The following is a 20,292-nucleotide window of genomic DNA, read 5'->3' on the forward strand; positions in this document are numbered from 1 at the left end:
GGTGGCTCACAACCATCTGTAATGAGGTCTGGTGCCCTCTTCTGGCCTACAGACATACACACAGACTATTGTATACATAATAAATAAATTAAAAAAAAAAAGAATGTGTTGCTGCCAGATAGTGGTGGTTCACACCTTTAACCCCAGCACTCTGGCAGAGGCAGGCATATTTGAGTTTGAAGCTAGCCTAGTCTACAGAGTGAGTTCCAGGATAGCCAGGGCTACAAAGAGAACCCGTCTTGGAAAAACAACAAAAATTGCTGAGGTGAGGCAGAGTTCTTGTCTAGTGTGCACAAAATCTTATTACCATGTAAATTGGGTTTGAGGAATACAAGCCTGTATGTAATCCAGTAGATCTGGGCAACAGGAGATTTTATATTCTGGATTAGAAAGATGGCTCAGCAGTTAGGGGTATGTGCTGTTCCCCCACAGGACTAGAGTTCAGTTCCCAGCACCCATGTAGATGGTTCTAAACTGCTTGTTAGCTCAAGCTCTAGGGGATACGACGTCCTCGTCTAGTCTCCAAGGGCACCCGTGCATAGATGGTACACACTAATAAATAAATTTTTGATATCCTATGTCTTAAATAAATAACTCGAGAGGGTCGTGGTGAGACACATGTAATTCTAAACACTCAGGAGTCACGAGCTTGAGGCTAGCCTGTCCACAGAGCAATACAGTCTCAAATACATAAAAATTTAGGGGGAAAAAATCCGTGGTAAATTCAAAGGGCCCTAGAGACCGTCAAGAAAAGGATTACGACCAGGAACGAAGTGATGATTTTGTTTCTAGATGGGAAAGACCAGAACAGGGTACATTTTGTGTGGAGTGAGAAAAGCTCCAAAAGCAATGGAGAAGATAGAAACCCGGGCCGACGACGCAGCAAAGCGGTTCCCGTCCCCGAGACCCCACATCATGAGCCGCGAGAGACGACGCAGTGGCTGCCGGTCAGAACAATTTCCAAAGCGCGAGGACAAGTGAAGAGGAAAGAGACTGCAGAGCTCGTCAGAGCGCTGAGAAAAACAGGGCGAGCGGGACTTGACACGCAGCCCGTTCCTAACGGAACACACAGCCACAGACGGCCCGGACTCGACGGCCCGCCCTCGGGGGGGTGGGGGGGCTGCGCCGGAAGAGGAACAGCCCGCCGGAAAGGGAGGGGCCACGCGCTCCAAGTCCCCTGCGCCGCTCTCACGTCAGCAGTGAGGGCGGAAGCGAAGAGTACAGGATGCGGCTCCTGGTTGCGTTGCTCCTGCTAAGTGTCGCAGTGGCGGGTAAGACCCCCTCCCCCCGCCCATCCCACTCTGTCCCTTAGGTCCCCCCGTCCTCACCTCGGCGGCTCGTCCCCGGAGCTGGCGGCTTCCTTGCCTGACCCGACCCTCTGGCCATCTCCTACCTTCCCCCTCGGCCATCGCCGCTGGGCTCTTCCCGCTCTGAGAAGTCAAGCCCCCTTCTCTTCTCCTGGCCTTTCTTCTGAGGACTCACTGTTTTTTCTGTTGCCTGTTCCTGATTCAGACCCCATCTCAAGAAAAGATAAGTCTCCTGAAGTAAAAGAAGTAAAAGCTACGTCCCCGCCTCCTACGGAGGTAGAGCCTTCTAAGTCGGGAATGCCTGGCAGTCCGACCGGGCAGAGACAACAGCAATCCTCTACCGTAGGCCAGGTGGAACCGATTACGGCAGCAGTTTCCAGTTCGGCGGTATCTGGACAGCAGGTCGCTGCAACCGATCCCCCCAAAGACGAGTCGTCTGATCCCAAAACTCAGCCCGAGAAAACAGATACCAAGTCAACGGGGTCTGCACAACAGCCCCCGCCAGCCGACCCCAAACCGGAGGAATCTGGGCAGAAGCCCACAAACGTTGATTCCAATGAGCCCGTCTCCAAACCCTCCTCAAATCAGGAGACCCCCAAGATTGAGAAAACCGAGCTAGCTGGAAAAGGACAGAAATCAACGCCTACTTCCAAAACTGAATCTGGGGAGAGACCAGCAGGAGACTCTGACTTCTCTTTAAAGCCAGAGGGAGGAGAGAAGTATTCAGAGCCCACTGAAGCTGTGGAAGCCAAGGAAGAGAGTGAGGTAGAGCCAGAAGAGGGCTCACCACTTGAAGAAGAGGGTGTAAAGGTGTTGGACCCTTCCTCCAGTGAGAACCGAGAGGGGCCGCTTATAGAGTCTGTGAATGAGGAGAAGGATCCCTCTTATAAGGACAGTTCTCCAAGCACCAGTGCCGAGAGCAGCCACTTCTTTGCCTATCTGGTGACTGCAGCTGTCCTTGTTGCTGTTCTCTATATTGCTTACCACAACAAGCGAAAGGTAAGAGGAGACTGGGATTTCCCTAACCCTGAGAGCTTGGTCATGGACAGCTGTCTGTCCCTCATCCACTTGTGGGCTCGGAGAGTGTCAAGATCAACTTCAGTTTTTTTCAGACCCGACTAGGGCTTATGAAACTCTAGTTTTGTAAATCATGTGTTTTCATCATGTGACCTGTTTCCTGAGAGTTCTGCTGTAAAGTGCCAAGTTGGACATGAATCGTGACCTGACCTAATTGAGATTCTCCTCCCATAACTTGGACCTCAGGTCTTTCACAGCCTCTGTAGGCCGAGTTCTTGATAAAGAGGCCTCTTCCTTTTTTCCCATGCTTGAGACAGTTTCCCATTTCTAACTTCTACTGCCACTGTCTTCCATCTGTAGGCAGAAAGAATATTTTCATTACGTAGTCTCTAAAACCAGTGCCATAAAGCTCAAGGTCAGCTCTTCTGCAACCAGCAAGAGGAAATTGCATAAATGTACCCATCTTTGTGGTTAAAGTGGCACCCGTGTCCTTTAGAAACAACTCTGATGACAAAATGGTTGTGTGAGATTTTGAAGATAATTTCAGTAGCCTGATTTAATGGGAGAGTTCAATTTGTAATGGCCATCAGGCATATGCTATAAAGAACAAGGGAAGAAGGCACAGGCTTCATTCCATATCCACATGCCTGTGATGAGAGCGGCAATCAGTGACGCTGTCGAGGCAACGTGTGGGAGCAAAGCGTGCATTTGTAGCTAGGAAACAGGCAGTGATTATGCTCTCTCTCTCTTTTTTCCTGAAGGACCTGACCTAGAGCTCTCTGGCAAGGGGACTGGCAGACCTTTGATTCGATCCCCACAATGAAGTCGTACAGATTCCCACAGGCTGCACCCTCCATCTGTTCCCTATTAAATAGTAGAAAGGATTTTCTTGTAACCAAGCCCTTTTAAAACCTTTACAATTTCATTGCTTACTTTTGTGGTGCTGGGGGTTGAACTCAGGTTATGTGCATGCTAGGCAAGCATTCTACTACATTGCAGTATCCCACGCTTGATTCAGCATTTGCCTCCTATGCCTTGTTTGAACTCCAGCACTGAAAAGTAAGAGAGAGATAATAAAATTTAAATAGGCCTCTTTGTGGAGCTAGGTAACTGCCTCTGGCTTCAGGAGCTAAAGTACATCATTACAGAGCCAAATGTTAATCTATTTTCTTTTTCCTTTCCTCAGATTATTGCTTTTGCCCTAGAAGGAAAAAGATCCAAAGTCACTCGGAGACCAAAGGCCAGTGACTACCAGCGTTTGAACCTAAAGGTAAGGAAGAAGGAGCCAGGTCTAGGAAGGATACAAAACTTTAGTTGGGCCAATTCTGGGGATGCTGCCGTCTTTGTCGCCCAGTCTTTGGAAACTGCAAACAGGACCATCTGTACCATCTGTACAGTGTACATGTATCTACAAAGTTTGAGCTAGAAGCCTTTCAGTACTTTCGCACTTGACAGATAACAGATCTCCTGGAAATATGACTTGTTTATCTGTCTGTCTGTTTTTGCCCTAAGCTTCCACTCAAAGACAACATCAGCACCTCTAGTAACTGCATACACTTTTAAACACCATTTGCACTGTGTCAGCTCTTGACACATGAGCATTGCGGTAAACATTAAACATCCAGATCTAGGGCTGGAGAGATGGCTACAGGTCAGTACTGCAGGCTGCCTCTCCTGATTATGGCCAGTCTGTCTCTGCCAGGGAGAGGAGCCTTGTCCATCACACAGCAGCAGGAGCTGAGGAAAGCTCTCCCCACAGGCACCTGGCTAGTCATGGTAGGTGGCTACAACAGGCACCTGCCCTGTTCTGTTAAGCAACAGAAAGGACATTGACAAAGAACAGTTGGTGACCCAGATGGGAACAGTTCACCGGTACAATTGACAGCACTACAGACTCTGCTCAGAACCTCTGTCATAAATAGGTCAGCCCCACAGTTTGCTCTAGCCTGCTTCTTTCCTTCATAATGGGCTCTTAAGGATTTTTTTTCCTCCTTAATTTGTTTTAGTTGGAAAGAAAACAATGTACATAAAACTTATTCACAATAAAAATAGAGTATGAAGTAGAAGCCACTAATTCTCTCTACCTGGCATCATATTTCGGATTTATTTCTTTATTAGCAGGTATTAATTACATATTTTCACTGCATATTTTCGTGTGTGTGTGTGCCTGTATGTGTGTGTGTATGTGTAGTTGGTATTTACCACTACCCCATTACCCCGTCTTGTGTTGGATGAGTTTAATTCAGGCAGTTCTCCTGAACTTCACTTTCAAAAACACAACACTAGTATATGTTTCTGAAAAAGGTGAACGTTACCAACGAAATGTGTTGTTCTCATTTCAGCTTTGATTATTTTTTTGTCTGCAAGAACCTTGTGCTCCCTGCTGATTTGTTCCTGAATCAAGAAAAATGAAAAGACTGACCTTCTCTGGGGTTTGTGGCAAGTCCAGGCCGGCAGAGATGGGATTGCTTCAGGTTTTGCACCTGCACTTTGGTGACATTGTACTCTGGTGGTGTTTATTTACTTTTGTGTTTCCTTTATGCTGGTGTGTTCCGCCATTCGTTCTTCCATGGAGTGTGAGGAGGGAGCCCTTGAAAATGTGACTGACTAAAGGAAGCCCCTCCCTTAGGCAGGCACACGATGGACCACTCCCGTAGCCGCTTTATCTTTGCAACTCTAGAGGAAGCTGCAGAGAGATGCTTTCTAGACAAGAAACAGAAGATGGTGGGTGTGATTCTGATGGGCAGAAAGGGGTTTGAACCCTTATTCTCTGTAGAGGCCTCAGCTGCAAACCAGCGTAGCAGGTTTAAAGAGTGCTGAAGTCTGACCCACTTGACTGTCTATTTTTCTGTAAGTTTGCACTCTGGTTGTACTAGCATAAAAGGAACTTGGGGTTTCTGGAAGTAAAATCATGGTTCCATGGGTTTTTGCTTTGTTTTGCTTAATATGGTGATGATCATTGAACTAGTGTGTTCTTGCATATGGTCATCCCAATAGGAAGGAAGTCCTTGGAAAGGGGCAGGTTCATATTAGTGCAAGGAAATACATAGGAGGGATTTGGTATGTATGAAAGGTTTTCCAAAAACTCCATTTTGCTTTTTTTGCCTATAATAGATATTTAGGAACTAACTACACTCTCCAAATTTCTCTTGTTCTGTTTAATGGTCCTCTCATCTAAGATGCCAAGGTAATGAGTAAAATCTTTCCTCTGGCATCTGGTCATGAAGCTGTAAGAAACCAAGTAGGCTCCCTGATATAATTGAGGATGTCTTGGATTATGCTGTGTCTATCTGAAGTTTTATTCCAGTCTATGTAGTCCTGCCTAAAGAGAGAAAAGTCTCAGCTAATCTCAGGGATATGGAAAGACTGGGAAAAGGGAAAACACGATGGGAGAACTCAGTCTGAAGAAGATATGGAATTCTTTCCCTGTGCTGACTGCAGCAAGTGCTTGAAGTTTGTGTTCTTGGCAGGTTGCCTTCTAAAAGTAAGATCATTGCTACCGATTTCTCAGCCGTACACAAATCTTCTATTAATTTTTTCCAAGTTGAGGAAGCTGTTCTCACTCTCCTTCAGCTTTTCCTAACACCTCTCTAGCTCCCCATCTTCATTTTCTCTTCCTCTTCCTGTTTGTGCGCCTCTGCATGCTTACCTCCAGTCTCTTATGCATGCCTATTACCTATCCTGTTCTAGTTGCTGTTGCTTCCATTACCTTGCCTACTCTTTCTGACATTTCTGGCTTGTCTTGATCTGTTTTGCTACTGTTTCTAAGGTTACTCAGTTATCAGATCTCCAGATTAAGCAGCTCATTTTCACACCTTGTTCTACACGCTTGATAAGTGGATGCTAGGGTCCACGCATTTTGACAGTATGAGTGTCTCTTGCAAATTGTGCTTTCACTTATCTTGTGGGAGGGGAAAGTGCACAGAGCCATGTCTCTATTGCTTTGGTCTCCTCAACTAATCCATCCATCCCTTATCCTCTCTGTAACTCTTTATCTTTGGGCTCTTGGGAGGCATACGTCCCAAGAACCCACTTCAGTTATACACTAAAAATACATTGTCTCCTTGTCATCCATTCAGAATTTCTCCCTTGTACCTGTCAAGCTCCTCTACCTGTTCTTCAGATTCTTTAATCATCTGAAAACTCCACACTGCTAACTATAACATTTTTCTTGTCACAGATCCTCCCATGCCCCTTTAAAAAAAACTGAGTATACTCTCCATTAATTTTCAGGAATCACCTGAACTGGTTCTCCTGACCTTTTCTAATACCAGGATTGGGAACATGGATCTTTCCAGAATGTGTGCCCTGGTCTGAAGCTTATGTCTGGAGTTGTATTCTCGACTAGATTCCTTGGCTTCATCATTCAGGCCACACTCCCTGTCTGTCTCTGCCTTCATCATGTTTTCTGTATTCCAGCTTCTCTTGGTGCTCTTGGTTAGTTTTCCCCTCCTTTTGGCTCACTCAGGTGCTTGTGTTTTGAAGGACTCAGCTCAAAGGCTTATATTCCTTCCTAGCTTCCCCAGTGGATCGGCTCTTCCCCACTGCTCACTGATAGCTCCTTCTGTCTGTCTCATCTTGATCTCCAGCATGACTCGTTCTGATGTCACTGTGATCTCCCAAAAAAACTAAGCCCTGAGAGACAGCCATTGGTGTCCTATCTGCCTAGTATGGGTAACACCCTCCACTCCCAACCCCGCACCCCAATAGGAATTCGGGGGTCAAATTTCCTGTTGGAGGTGTGTCTGAACCTGGGGCTCATACAGCTCTTCCAGGTCACGGGTTGCTGAGACCGCACACTTGTTGACTCTTGTTCTCGAAGGCAGGACTTAAGATAGATTTTCAGGAACCAGGATGGACAGCGAGGAGACAGACACACGACGTATTCCCAGGGACGCAGAGCCTCTCCCTGTGGACTGCTGACAGTTTCCTGTGCTGGCAGACACAGCGGGACTTCTCTCACTTGAAAAGCTGCACTGGAAGGAGACGGCTCCCACACAGAAAGTCATTTGAGGTTGTCTTCTCTAGGTAGACCACTGGAAGCATGTTTTTCTAGACTGTGTGGATGGTGCTGGCCCAGCTGAGGTGTCCACACCAGGGCTGGGCTCGCCTATGGAAGCACACGGAGTCTCAAGCAGTGCTCCCGTAGACTATTCTCAGCTTGCTTTCCTGCTCAGTTGCTGAAGGGCAGTTTTGTAATGGGAACCTGCTTGTCATAGATGCTAATAGTTTGTTTTCTGCTATGGATTATAGAAGCACTTCAGGACCAAACAGCTAACTAAACGTGCTAAGGTGTTTTCCCTGGACTCGGAGCTCTGTGTTCTGAAGAACTCCCCTGGTAGTGACGCTCGCTCTTCTCTCTTCTCCAGGGCCTGGCGTGCTTTGCACATGTTCTGAGCCATTCGAACAAGGAAGGGTTTTACCGGGCCCCTGCTCTGATTCAGTTTTCTCTTAAGTCTTGCTGGGAAGGTTCAATTTGGCATTTCCTTAAGAAAGCTGTAGAGTCAGGCGTGGTGAAGGAAGCCTTTAAACCCAGCACTCAGGAGGCAGAGGCAGGAGGATCTCTTGAGTTTGAGGCCAGCCTGGTCTAGAATAGCAAGTTCCAGAGAGCCAGCGTTACACAGTGAGAGCCTCTCTCAAAAAACAAGGAAAAGCGGCAGAGATGTTGAGGTTTAATCCAAATCAATCATGGTGACTCTCAGGTACATTTAGTTTCCTGCTCAGCTGTGACTGTAAATATTTTTTTTTTGTTTTTTTAAGACAAGGTTTCTCTGTCACTTTGTAGCCTGTGCTGGAGCTTGCTCTGTAGACCAGGCTGGCCTCGAACTCACAGATCCGCCTGTCTCTGTCTCCCAAATGCTGGGATTGAAGGCGTGCGCTACCACTGCCCAACGTATTGTTTTTTTTAAATTAGTTTTTTTTTTTTCGAGACAGAGTTTCTCTGTAGCTTTTGGAGTCTGTCCTGGAACTAGCTCTTGTAGACCAGGCTGGCTACAAACTCGCAACACCCGCCTGCCTCTGCCTCTGAAGTGCTGGGATTAAAGGCGTGTGCGACCACCACCGAGCAACTCTAAGGATTTTGGCGCAACTCTAAGGATTTTGGCTGAGAAACTCGGGTATGAGAAACTTCTCAGCCTGCAGAGCATAGCGAACACCCATGAAGGAAGCCTCCTCACACTGTGATAGGAATTTAACTCAGACTACCATGTTAAGTAAATGACTGAATATTGTAATTATTTTCCTTGTTTTCTTTACCCAATGAGTAGATTGCCACTGTTAGTCATGTTTTGTATTTTCACCTCTTTGTAACTTAACTGTAATGGCTTAATTTTATTTTTTTAAAGCTTACTGTGGTATAATAAGTATTTTCCAGTTTATTTTACTGAGCTGCTAGTGCATCTCAGTGGAGTTTCATGTCGTTATTGAACAGAAACCTAAATAAACGTCAGATATCGACGCACTGAAACACTGCATGTATTAATACCATGCTTAAATGAACTAAAATTGGTGCCTGTTCAGCCTGAGTGAAAAGTTTTAAATTTTCACCATCTTCACCACTGATTCATATAGATGGAGAATCCCTACTCTAGAGCCCAAAGCAGCTTTGTAATAGTAGGAACTCAAGTGAGAGATGATACAATGCTCACAAGTTTAAAAATATTACATAAATTGTTGTGCCTCATCCATGTATTTGAAACAAATGAATTTGACGTTTAGTCTGGGAGCCCATTCCCCAAGTTATCTCGTATGTATTCAAATATTACAGACTCTGAAGGAATTCTGATTCCAAGGAATTTGGAAAACAATACTCAGTTTTTAATATGTGTAGTAACTAGAAATGTAAATCGCTAGGCTCTGTGATCATTGGGCTTCCTGTATTCAGGCCCAACGTCTCCATTCTCGTCCCCTCCCTGCCAGGCTGGCCATTTTGTAGTCAAGGTCTCAGCAGGCTGGTGGATGGGACATTTTGCTGGTGCAGTGGTATCTCTTGGTCCGTCTCTGATTGGAATGCTCCTTCAGGCTGCTTCTGTCAGAGGACAAAGCTTAAGGCTGAGAGCCTCTTGGCTCTCACTTTGAGAGTTGCCACCACAAACCCATGCTGGTCATCCTTCCCTTTGACAGAGGGGAGCAGCACAATACTAGAGTGGGTAGAGCAAAAAGCTTCAGGGCAGAACTGGACCAACCTACTCCAATAGCCAACACCCTCAGGGGTTCTGAGTGTTTGACCCTTGCTAAGTGTTGGGTGTGTGGAAGCATGGGAGCATTCTTCATCTTGAGACATCAGGGCTGTGCAGCCCACACTAGGCCTTAGCAGGGTACAGAGGAGAACTCTATTTGCAGCAGGCATCAGAAACAAAGCGCTTTTGAATATATGCACAAGGAAGTACAGCAGAAGGACACCATGAGAAAGAAGTTGGGGAGGTGCCGTTCTCTGGCTTAGCTCTGAATGGGCTACTTCATCTTCTTCTTCTGTTGTGCCTGGACTTTTGAACCAAGAGCCTGCAGATCTGAGTACAAGTTCCTCTTCAGGATGGCACTGCTACACAGCAAGGCCCCTTGTAGGGCCCCTACCAGCCCACACGTGAAGATATCTTGGCCTAGAAATCAAAAGCAGTGGCCCATGAATGTCTACCCACATGAGGATGGGCAAGCAACGGTTCTTGTGTTCATGCCTCCATTTCAGGGCCACCAAAAGAAAGACAGCTTCAGATAGACCTCAGGACTGTAGTTAGCCAAGGTAGCCCAGCTCCTAATATGGGAGCTGATGGGAACAGCGGGGTCTGAGGATGGGAATAAAAGATTGTGTTAGGGAAGCCCAGATTCTGGCAAAGTGAAGGTATGTACCTGTCAGGTAGAGGTTGGGGATGGGGGTTTGGGCTCTTAGGGAAGCCATCGTATAAGGATGCAGACGAGCCAGGTCATGGTCGGCCCCATAGGGAGCACCTCGGGGAGCAGCCAGATAGTACTGGTTGGTCAGTGGGGATCCCCCAATCACACTGTCCACCTGAGGAGGCAAAAGGGCAGGGCAAAGGTGAACAAGGGAATCTGCAAGGACCTGACCCTTCCTCGCGACTGTTACCTCAGGCTTTACCCCTGATCCCAGGAAAGACAATCAAGGCGTGTGTCATCATCTCCAGCATTGTGAACATCAGCCCCTACCTTGCCCTCCAGCTGTGGGAAAAGTTTCATGACCACGGACATAGAAGCTTCCATGAAGGCGTTTTTGAGGGTCTCATAGTCAGAACCCCGCTTGCCCTTTGGCTCCTCCTGCCACTCCTCAAACCACTCGAAGGCCGTGGGCACCAGCACCGTCATTGAGGATCGATCTGCAGGTATAAGGCCACGTTCCTGCTGCATTGCTCCACCTTGACCCACATCCAGCTCCCATGGACCTGGAACCCTACCTGGAAATCGGTCCTCCCAGGTTGGGTCCTTGGTTGATGGGAAGGCAATGAAAAGAAGGGGAATGTGTTCTGGAGCCTTTTCCTTGGGCATAGAGACGTAGCGTTCCATCCTGTAAATGAGGTGCGTGTGACTGCCAATCTCTAGGCCATTTTCCTCTGAAGCCACCAACAGCACCCAGAAGATGGTTCACTTCCAGAAACTCCCCACAGGGTGAAACAGACACAGCTTTGGTATAAAAAGCCTTTCTGGAAGTACACTGGGGACCGCGCACCTGCTCCCTCAACAGACATCCTCCTGCGATTCTTAGAACCCTGTCAAGGGTGGAAGCGTGGTCCTGAGGGTTGAGGTCCAGAGCCATCAGTCTTCCCACCCCTCCCATCTTACGCTTTATCCATGTCCGTGTCGAAATAAACATAGTAGTTGGTGGACTGAAGCTTCAGGTCCTCCTTGGTTCCTCTCAGGCAGATGAAAACTGAGAGCATGCTCATGCCAGGCCTTATCATCGCCAGCTGCTTCTTCACATCTGTAGAGGGAGCCAGTGAGCACTGCATTGCAGGAGCTGTGACCAGACAGCTCCTCCTGCCAGGACAGCCTCAGGATACTCCCTTTCTGACCTGCAGCTTGCTGCTCAGCTGCCAGCATCCACAGATACATAACCATTTTTACAGCTCTTTCTACGGGATCCTGGCAGGGACCTGCTCTTCCTGGCTGTGACTATCAGCCTCAGATTCTTTCCTCCTCTACCAGCTCTGCTCCATGCACCATTGGTCATAGGTGCCGGCTCCTACACTGCTAATTCACAGCACCTCTGGACGATCAGACTGTCTCAGTCGTCCCCCTAAGAAACTGTAGGTGCACACAGACAAGTGTGTCCGGATGTGCGGGGAGGAGTCAGAAGACAAATTGGTTGTCTTCTTTTTCTTGGGGATCTAACTCAGATCACCAGACTTAGCAGCAAGTACTTTTTGGTTGTTGTTGTTTTACCCTTTGAGTCATCTCTATTGCCCTTGTTGTTTGTTGAGGCAGGGTCTCACATAGCCAAGGATGACTCTGAATTTTTCATCTTCCTGCCTCCACTTACCTGGTGCAGGTTTACTGCTTGCCTGTTTGTGAGGATCAAACCCAGGGCTTGATGCATACTAGGCAAGCACACTAATCAGCTGACTTTCACCCCCATCTCTCTTCCTTCCTTCGAGAGTCCTTTTCTATTAGAGTCCCAGTTTATCAGGCAGGGGAAGGCAAATGTACAGGCTTTGGATTCTCAGCCTGAAGTCCACAGCCTACACATTGACAACAGACATAATAACATGGGCCTGAGAGCAGCTCCGCCATTGCCTCTGTGAAGTGTCCTTCACCTGTGCGGTCCTGGGTTCCCCAAATGTAAATGTGATGGTGCTGGTAGCAGAGGGGAGATCGACAGCCAGAGGGGTGCCCAACAAGAAGACGAGTGTCACCCAGGCTGGGTTATAAGCTCCACAGTAGAATGCCAGTTCAGAGGACCAGCCTTTTACCTGGCAGACAGCGGACACTCTCTGGCACTAAGTGCTGGTAGGTATTGAACACTCCTGCATTGGAGATGACGACGGGGCAATAGATGTTCACCAGCTCGTGTCCCTTCTTGACACTGACACCTGTAGACACGAGAATATAGCTGAGATTCTGTGAGCTCCTGAAGAAAAGAAGGATAGGGGTGCAGTGAACCCAGGGGATCACACACATCAGACAAGTGCTATACTACTTAGTTATATCCCAGCTCTTAAATGAGTTATTTTTTTCGCTGGCACAGAGGCTGCCCTTGAATCTGCTTCTCCATATCTCTTTTAAGTGGTGTGTGAAATTTATTCACACTGAACCCCAAGTTTGCATTTGCACCATTTAAATAAAATCAATGTTGGGTCTGGAGGTCTAATTAGCAGCTATTTGAGAGAAAGGAATCACAGAGTCATGGGTGTCTGTAAGATGATAGGCACAGCCGGGCGGTGGTGGCTCACGCCTTTAATACCAGCACTCGGGGGGCAGAGGCAGGCGGATCTCTGTGAGTTCAAGGCCAGCCTGGTCTACAAGAACTAGTTCCAAGACAGGAACCAAAAAGCTACAGAGAAACCCTGTCTCAAAAATCCAAAAAAAAGAAAAAAAGAAAAAAAAAAGATGATAGGCGCATGGAGAGAGAGGGAAGGTTATTTTGTTTTGGCAGAGCAGAAGGAAGTTCTCTTTTGGAGATCACAGCTGAAAGAAGGTCAGTGAGCTGCTACTCAGCCTCTCTGAGCTAGCACGTTTTCACCCTGGCCTTTGACTCCAGAGTCTCATTGAAAGCAGAATGATAGAGATTTAATTAAAAGCTTATTTGTCAGCAATGACATAGCCAGTGCCTGCAGGAACGGTATTCCCACATTGCGGTGGACTGAAGAGGTCGGCTGCTGCCAGAGAAGTGGACCAGAACTGTGGAGCCACATTCGCTGGCTAAAACAGCAGCAGATTAAAGTGCAGCCTCTGTGCCAACAGAAAAATAACTCACTTAATGGCTGGGATATCACTCAGTGGTACTGCACTTGTCCGGCGTGTGTGAGGCCCTAGGTTCACTGAACACCTAACCTCCATAAAATAAAATCGAGGGGGGCTGGAGAGATGGCTCAGAGGTTAAGAGCATTGCCTGCTCTTCCAAAGGTCCTGAGTTCAATTCCCAGCAACCACATGGTGGCTCACAACCATCTGTAATGGGGTCTGGTGCCCTCTTCTGGCCTGCAGGCATACACACAGACAGAATATTGTATACGTAATAAATAAATAAATATTTAAAAAAGATAAAATTGAGGAAAACATGAAATACATTTCTCTCAGAGCTGTAGCTGTAGCCATGGCATGGTGACATATGCCTGTAATCCTAGCATTTAGGGGGTAGAAGCAGGACAATCAGGAGAGTTCAAAGGAGAGCCTCATGTATCCAGTAAATTTGACGCTAAGTGTGGATCACATAAGACCTTCCCTCAAGAGATTAATTCTTTCTGTAGCCACGTTATCCAGATGACTCCTAGTGTTCCTCTAATCAAAGCAAACCCCAACACATACACTACTCCCTAGCCTCAAATGCTTCTGTGTTGGCCGTCTCTAGCTCTTCTCACCCACAAATAAGGTCTTGCTTATCTTTAGCCAAGTGCTCCCATCTCAAGAACACTGGTTCTCTGGAGTCCCGGGCCTCCCTCACTGCTGCCAAGTTCTACGTCCACAGTGCTCCCATCACTCAGCTTCATGAATCACAAGAGTTTCTGAGGTCCGCTATAGCCTCTGTGTCCAACCTCATCTCTGGCCACTCTCACAAACCCTCATGACAATCCTGACCTGTTGTAACAACTGATTTTTTTCCTTTGTTCAGTGTGGCTGTCAGGGTGCTGCAGCCCACATGTGGAGCTCAGAGGACAACTTACAGGGTCAGTTCTCTCCTTCCAACATGTCGGCTGTGGGAATCAAACTGAGGTCATCAGGTGTAGTGGCTGGAATATTTATCCACTGAGCTGTCTCACCAGCCCAGACCCAAGGATCTTACCATGAATGTACAGGCTGGTTCAACTATAAAGACACATTAGGTCCTTTTCACCCCAGCCCAGTGACCCCTCAGCTCAGTGCAGGTCTATCTTTCTTTTTTTTTCCCTCCAAGACAGTGTTTCTCTGTAGCTCTAGCATGCCTGTAACTCAAAGAGATCCACTTGCCTCTGCCTCCCGAGTGCTGGGGTTAAAGGTGTGTGCCATCACCGCCAGACTACTAAAGGTCTTACCACAGGCTCTCCCAGCGGAGTCCAGCAGCACACCCTGTACGAGAGCATTGGTGAGGACAGCACCCCCGGCACGCTGAATCAATGGGATGGTATGGAAGGCAATTTCACTGGATCCTCCTCGGGGGTAATACGCTCCTTGTATGTAGTGGTCAACCAGCAGAGCATGCATTGAAAAGGTGGTGTGGCTGGGGGTTACGCCTACAGAATGAAAGGAGAGAAAAGATGAGCAGGCAAGAGTGATCACTTGGCACCATTCTTGGAAGAAGCAGGGCTTCTTGTGAAGGGTCATGTGAGTCCATCCCAGGATCCCATGCTCCTTTTGAGCTTAGTGGGATATAAATACACTCCATGAAAACACTATCCTGCAGACACCAAGGAAGTCACTGACACTGATGGCTAAAGAGAAAACTTGCCCTTGAGCAGTGTGACAGTCTCAACCTCAAAGCTGAAATGGAAAGATCACTCAATCAAAGCCAGACTAGCCTACAGAGAGTTCCAGCCCAGCCTGAACAAAGTCAGAACCTGTCTCAGGGGAGAGCGATGTGGAGGAGAAAATGCACTGGGGATGTAGCTCAATTAGCAGGGTGCTTTCCTAGCATGCAGGAAGGCCTGGGTGTGCTCTCCAGCACCACGAACCCAGGCTTAGCAGCACAGAGCTCTAATCCTAGCACTGGGATTGGAGGCAGAAGGATCAGGATTCAAAGCTTGCCTGGAAGACCTTGCCTCCAAAAAAGGAAGAGAAAAGAAAAAAGGAGAGAAGAAGAAAAGATAAAATGGAGAAGAAGAAAAAAATCTTTTAGACAATAGATAAAAAAGAATTTCTACCAGATTTCAGCAGGAGGCAGACTTCTTAGTCCTTATCCACAAACTCCAGCAGGCCTGGGTCTATTCTGGCTTGTCAGCTAGGCAGATGGGGAAGAAAGACCAAAAGTTGTGAGAGCAGCTGAGAAGAGCCTGGGCCAGTGGCACCCACCGTAAGTGGGGAAGATGTAGCTGAGAACGGCCTGGAGCTCAGGGGAAGCCCCGAGCTGCTGCAGGACCTCGGCCAGGCTCTGGGTAGATGCTCGGCAGAAGGGAGAGAAACGAGTCAGCAGCCCGAAATTGTTGAGGAGCTGAGTCAAGGGCAACGGGAGGAACTTCAGTACGATGGCATGAGAGGCTCCACGGGCCACCACCTGGGGAAGAAAGGGTAGGGTGAGTCTCTGGAGCCCCGTAGGCTGACACCTCTCCTATAGCTGGCACTAACTGCAGGCCCGGCAATACTTACTCATGTCTGAAGTTTTGAACTTAAAAACAATTTAAGCTGGGGGTTGGAGAGATGGCTCAGAGGTTAAGAGCACTGGCTGCTCTTCCATAGGTCCTTAGTTCAATTCCCAGCAACCACATGGTGGCTCACAACCATCTGTAATGAGATCTGGTGCCCTCTTCTGGTGTGCAGGCATGCATGTAGGCAGAAAACTGTATGCATAATAAATAAATAAAAATCTTTAAAAAAAAATTAAGCTGGCCGGGCGGTGGTGGCGCACGTCTTTAATCCCAGCACTTGGGAGGCAGAGGCAGGAGGATCTCTGTGAGTTCGAGACCAGCCTGGTCTACAAGAGCTAGTTCGGGGACAGGCTCCAAAACCACAGAGAAACCCTGTCTCGAAAAACCAAAAAAAAAAAAAAAAAAAAAAATTAAGCTGAGCGGGCATGGTGGCTCAGGCATGTGATCCCAACAGTTGAGATGCTAAGGCAGGAGAATTGCTATGAGTTCAAGGGCAACCAGAGCTATACACCGAAGCCAGGACTGTATAGCAAGACTGTCTTCCTCATCGCAACACAACAACAACAACAACAACGACAACAACATGGCCCCAGATTTTCTCCTTCTTCCTACTCAAATGAAAATATATTTGTTTTTCCATTTCCTGCTTAAAATATTATTTTTAGATATATATATAGAGAGAGAATCCAATATATCCCAATGACCATGACCTATTAATCCTCCTGCTCCTCCCTCCTGAGTGCTAGCATTATACAGTAGACCACCATGCTCAGTTTATGGGGTGCTCAGAAGTAAGTCAGAGTGTCCTACATGCTAATAAGCATGAGCCACAATCCTCAGCCCTCAAATTCCTTCCAAATATCCCAGTCCAGAAGCCAGGTGTGATGGCATACAGCCAGCAGAGGCAGGTGGATCTCTGTGAGTTCCAGGCCAGCCAGCACTACACTGTGGGACTCTATCTCAAAAATCACAAAACAACCAAGAGTCTGGCTCCTCTCAGAGGACATCTGACTTCCTCAAAGCCTGACTCCCCAGGGGTGCCATCTAGAGGCCGGAGTGAGGGCAGCAGCTGAAGAGCCAGGCAGGGCACAGACATATACAAGTGTACACTGCATTCAGGACAGACCTGACCAGTCCTTCCTTCCTGCCTCCCCACCTCAGTTCCTCACATCCAGGTCCTTCACCAATGAAACAGTCAGTCTTGTTGGGAATGAACTGTGGATGCTGATTGGGGTTCATGCTACCTTAACTAGCTCCATGTACTTGTCAATGACAGCTTCTTCCTTGGGGAACTTCTCCTTAAGGCCCTGGATGTACTGTTTCCTCCCACTGTACATGGGGAACTCCTTTCGGCCACTGGGCTTTTCTAGTATCATCAGGTCATAAGGAGAGGCCATGGGAGCCCAGTCCAGCTGCCCTTCAGTGATCTGGTCCAAGATGAAACGGCCAATGTTGCCTTCCCGCATGCGTCCAACATAATGGATTCCTGTTGGGAGGTGGAAAGAAAAGGAGGTACAGATATAAAAGGATAATAGAAATGTGCCAGGTAAGGAAGAGGTTTCCATGCCTGGCCAAGTTCATGCCCAGAGAAGGCTGCCCACCCGTTCTAAAGGAATCTACTAGAACATATACCATCCAATGCCTGCCAGGCCAGACAGAAATGGAGATGCCCAGAAAGAAGTTGGGACCTCCAAAACATACAGGTGACCCCTAATTATCCCATTTTGCATATCCAATATCACCCCATAGTGCCCGTTCCTAGCCTCCCAAAGACAGATCCAAGTTCCCAACCCTTTTCCGCAGAAGCCTTACCAGTGTCAAATTCAAGTCCATTTTTGCCGAAGGTATGACAGCAGCCCCCTGCCTTGGCATGTTGTTCCAGGACAAGGACTCTTTTGCCAGCTTTAGCCAGAATCGCAGCTGAGGCCAGCCCCCCAATGCCACTGCCAATCACCATGGCATCCAGCTTCTCTGGTACTCGGCTGGCTGAGAATGCTGGAGAAGGGAGGAGACAGAGGGTGTGTTTCTCAGACAAGAACAGGGAGGCAGAGAAGTCAGAGAAGCCAGAGGGGACATATCTAGCTTATAGTATGTGAGAACCCTCTAAGGCAACCCTGGCCTGCTGGTGCATACTGGGATTCCAGCACTTGGAAGGTGGGTTAGGAGTTCAAGGTCATCTTCAGTTTTACAGATGACCTGCAGGACAGCCTGGGCTCATTAGACCCAGTCTCAAAACAGGACAGAAAGCGAGACAGACCCATCTAGGGCACTTTAGCAGAGAACTCTTGATTAATATGGCTTGAAACATTTTACCAGGGAATACTCAGGACCAGGAAGGTTAAACAGTGATGAGATGGGTCTTAATCTCTACTACGCATCTGGGGAGTTTCATATTTTTCAGAGAAAGTAGGAAGCAGCTGACTACCAGAAAGAGGGCAAGAGCACAGGCGTTGTTATCTAAGTGCAGACATTTCTGTGAATGCGAACACAGAAAGAAAAGAACTCGGGGAGGGAGGAGCCTGTGCTGGGGGCTCTGGGAACTGGGCTTCTTTGGAAGAGGCAGAGTCTGTGAATGCCAACGGAGCTGGGGCAGGCAGGGCTGCTCAGAGCTGTTACTCTGAGAATCACAGCACCAACCTGACACAGACCACTGGTGTGGCAGTCACCTGACAGAACCAACCTAGAAAGCTCTTCCAACACAAGACCTGAGTTTGTTGTTTCTCCTGCTCTCTTCCTTCATTTCCCCTTTCGTTCTTTCCTTTCCGGGATTCATTGATGTGGGTTGTCTGGAGACAGGGTTTCACTGTGTAGCCCTAAAGGGCCTGAACTCCCTGTGTAGAGATCCACCTGCCTTTCCTCCCCAGCATGGGGAGTAATGTGCCACTAGGTCCAGACATCTGTTCATTAAAATCCCTGCCCAGGGCAGATGTGGAGCGCACAGCTTCAGTTCTGGCAATCAGGAGATAGAGGAAGAAGACTGTCAGTGAGTTTAGTGCCAGCCTGTTTTATATAGAAAGTTCCAGATTAGACAGGACTACAGAGAGAGACCCTGACTGAAAAAAAAAATTATTGCTGCTCAGGCCCTGGTTGCTCATATCTGTAATCCCACCATCTGTAATCTCTTTATTATGGCAGTAGAATCAGTGTGAATTTAAGGTACAGTCGGCCCATATAGCAAGTTCTAAGATAGCCTAGGCTACAAGTATGAGATCTTTGCTCCTCTCCTAATCCACAAATAATAACAATAATAAAATACCTGGATTAGTACACCTTAGGCAGTAGACACTCAAGGATCAGGAATACATTGTCAGTCCCCAGTAAGTAGTGAATTGAGGTAGCCTAGGCTAAGGTTTACAAGCAAGAGTCCCCTGGAGGTCAAACAAGAGATCCTTGTTTGTTTTTTGAAGGTTTTACATTTGAGGGTTTTGGTTATTTGTTGTTTGTTTAGACAGTGTCTCTCTGTGTATTCCAGCCAGGAATTGCTAGTTTGCACCACTATGCCCAGCTCCAACACTTTTTTAACATCTTGAAGGCCAGGCATGTTGGTCCCTGCTTGTAATCCCATATTCCTGAAGGCAAAAGCAGAAGGGCTGCTCCGAGTTTGAGCCTGGGCTTCATGGTTAGTTTGAAGCCAGTTCCGATCCAAAAGTGAGACTTGTTTCAAAACCACAAAGACTAAAACCCTTTTGAGCAACTCTACTCGTGTTTTACAGATGTCAGGTTGGTGAGGAGTGCTGTTCTTATCCCGAAGCAGTAGTGAAACTCTGAAAGTTTATAAAGCTTTAATTCTGTGAACTGGGACTACACTCTGCCTATCAAACCACTTGTTGGGAAAATATTCTTTACTGCTCCCCATACACTGCAGCTTGCACTGGAGCATAGAGAAAAGTTGGTTCTAGAACCAAGTAGGTGAAAGGCCTCTTATTCATTGTGACCTGTTACCTGAACAGATTCCAGCCGGAAGGGCTGGGTCTAGCCAATGTGCCAAGAGTAGTGCCCGCACCCAGGAGCAAAGAATACTAAGATGTGAGTTCTCTTGTGCAAGTGAGTTTTCCCAGCACTCTTTTTTTTTTGGGAGGGGGGGTGTGTGTGAGTGACAGGGTTTCTCTGTAGCTTTGGAGCCTGTCCTGGAACTAGCTCTTGTAGACCAGGCTAGCCTCAAACTCACAGAGATCCGCTTGTTTCTGCCTCCCGAGTGCTGGGATTAAAGGCGTATACCAGCATCGCCAGGCTGCCCAGCACTTTTCTAATGGGCAGACAGGTCCGTGCCCTGCATGAGACCACCTGAGAGCAGTCCTGGAACCCACACTGACCACTGCTGACCTTGTTTGAGAACCTTCTTCCTAGCCTCCTTGTCGGTCACCAGGGGTTCAGGTGGCCGCTTGACGTCCTCGGAGAAGGGGTTCGGGGAGTCTCCGCCAAAGAGACCAAGGTAAACCCTGCGGAGACCCGCCAGCAGCATCAAGGCGAGCAGCAGCACGGCCAGCAGCAGCGCGGTGAGCCACATATTGCTGCCAGGGCAGGGA

General features: G+C 47.8%; 2 protein-coding genes across 2 annotated transcripts; one reads left to right on the forward strand and one right to left on the reverse strand.

The window, feature by feature from the left end:
* Positions 1-776: 776 nt before the first annotated feature.
* Tgoln2 (trans-golgi network protein 2) lies at positions 777-8,790 on the forward strand. The gene is made up of 5 exons (XM_075981872.1): positions 777-947; positions 1,073-1,271; positions 1,513-2,306; positions 3,511-3,594; positions 4,667-8,790. Exons 1-5 carry the CDS (start codon positions 777-779, stop codon positions 4,670-4,672), a joined length of 1,254 nt encoding a protein of 417 aa, XP_075837987.1. The 3' UTR covers positions 4,673-8,790.
* Positions 8,791-9,102: 312 nt separating this feature from the next.
* On the reverse strand, positions 9,103-20,273 carry LOC142856393 (all-trans-retinol 13,14-reductase-like). Its single transcript, XM_075983812.1, has 12 exons — positions 20,090-20,273; positions 17,579-17,761; positions 17,011-17,252; positions 15,474-15,675; positions 14,501-14,698; positions 12,242-12,361; positions 11,115-11,253; positions 10,730-10,839; positions 10,485-10,651; positions 10,170-10,329; positions 9,781-9,922; positions 9,103-9,351 (listed from the first exon to the last, which is right to left on the reverse strand). Exons 1-12 carry the CDS (start codon positions 20,271-20,273, stop codon positions 9,267-9,269), a joined length of 1,932 nt encoding a protein of 643 aa, XP_075839927.1. The 3' UTR covers positions 9,103-9,266.
* Between the last annotated feature and the right edge of the window lie 19 nt (positions 20,274-20,292).

This window comes from Microtus pennsylvanicus, chromosome 8, assembly GCF_037038515.1.
Source record: "Microtus pennsylvanicus isolate mMicPen1 chromosome 8, mMicPen1.hap1, whole genome shotgun sequence".
NCBI lineage: Eukaryota > Metazoa > Chordata > Mammalia > Rodentia > Cricetidae > Microtus > Microtus pennsylvanicus.

Excerpts from the sequence above, each read along its gene's own strand:
- LOC142856393 (XM_075983812.1), bottom strand. The coding sequence starts at position 20,273 with ATGTGGCTCACCGCGCTGCTGCTGGCCGTGCTGCTGCTCGCCTTGATG. Across the intron at positions 17,253-17,578 it reads TGGACTTGAATTTGACACTG|GAATCCATTATGTTGGACGC; the intron begins GTAAGGCTTCTG and ends ACCTCCCAACAG. Across the intron at positions 15,676-17,010 it reads AGTACATGGAGCTAGTTAAG|GTGGTGGCCCGTGGAGCCTC; the intron begins GTAGCATGAACC and ends TTTCTTCCCCAG.
- Tgoln2 (XM_075981872.1), top strand. The coding sequence starts at position 777 with ATGATTTTGTTTCTAGATGGGAAAGACCAGAACAGGGTACATTTTGTG. Across the intron at positions 948-1,072 it reads AGACGACGCAGTGGCTGCCG|CCACAGACGGCCCGGACTCG; the intron begins GTCAGAACAATT and ends CGGAACACACAG. Across the intron at positions 2,307-3,510 it reads CTTACCACAACAAGCGAAAG|ATTATTGCTTTTGCCCTAGA; the intron begins GTAAGAGGAGAC and ends TCCTTTCCTCAG.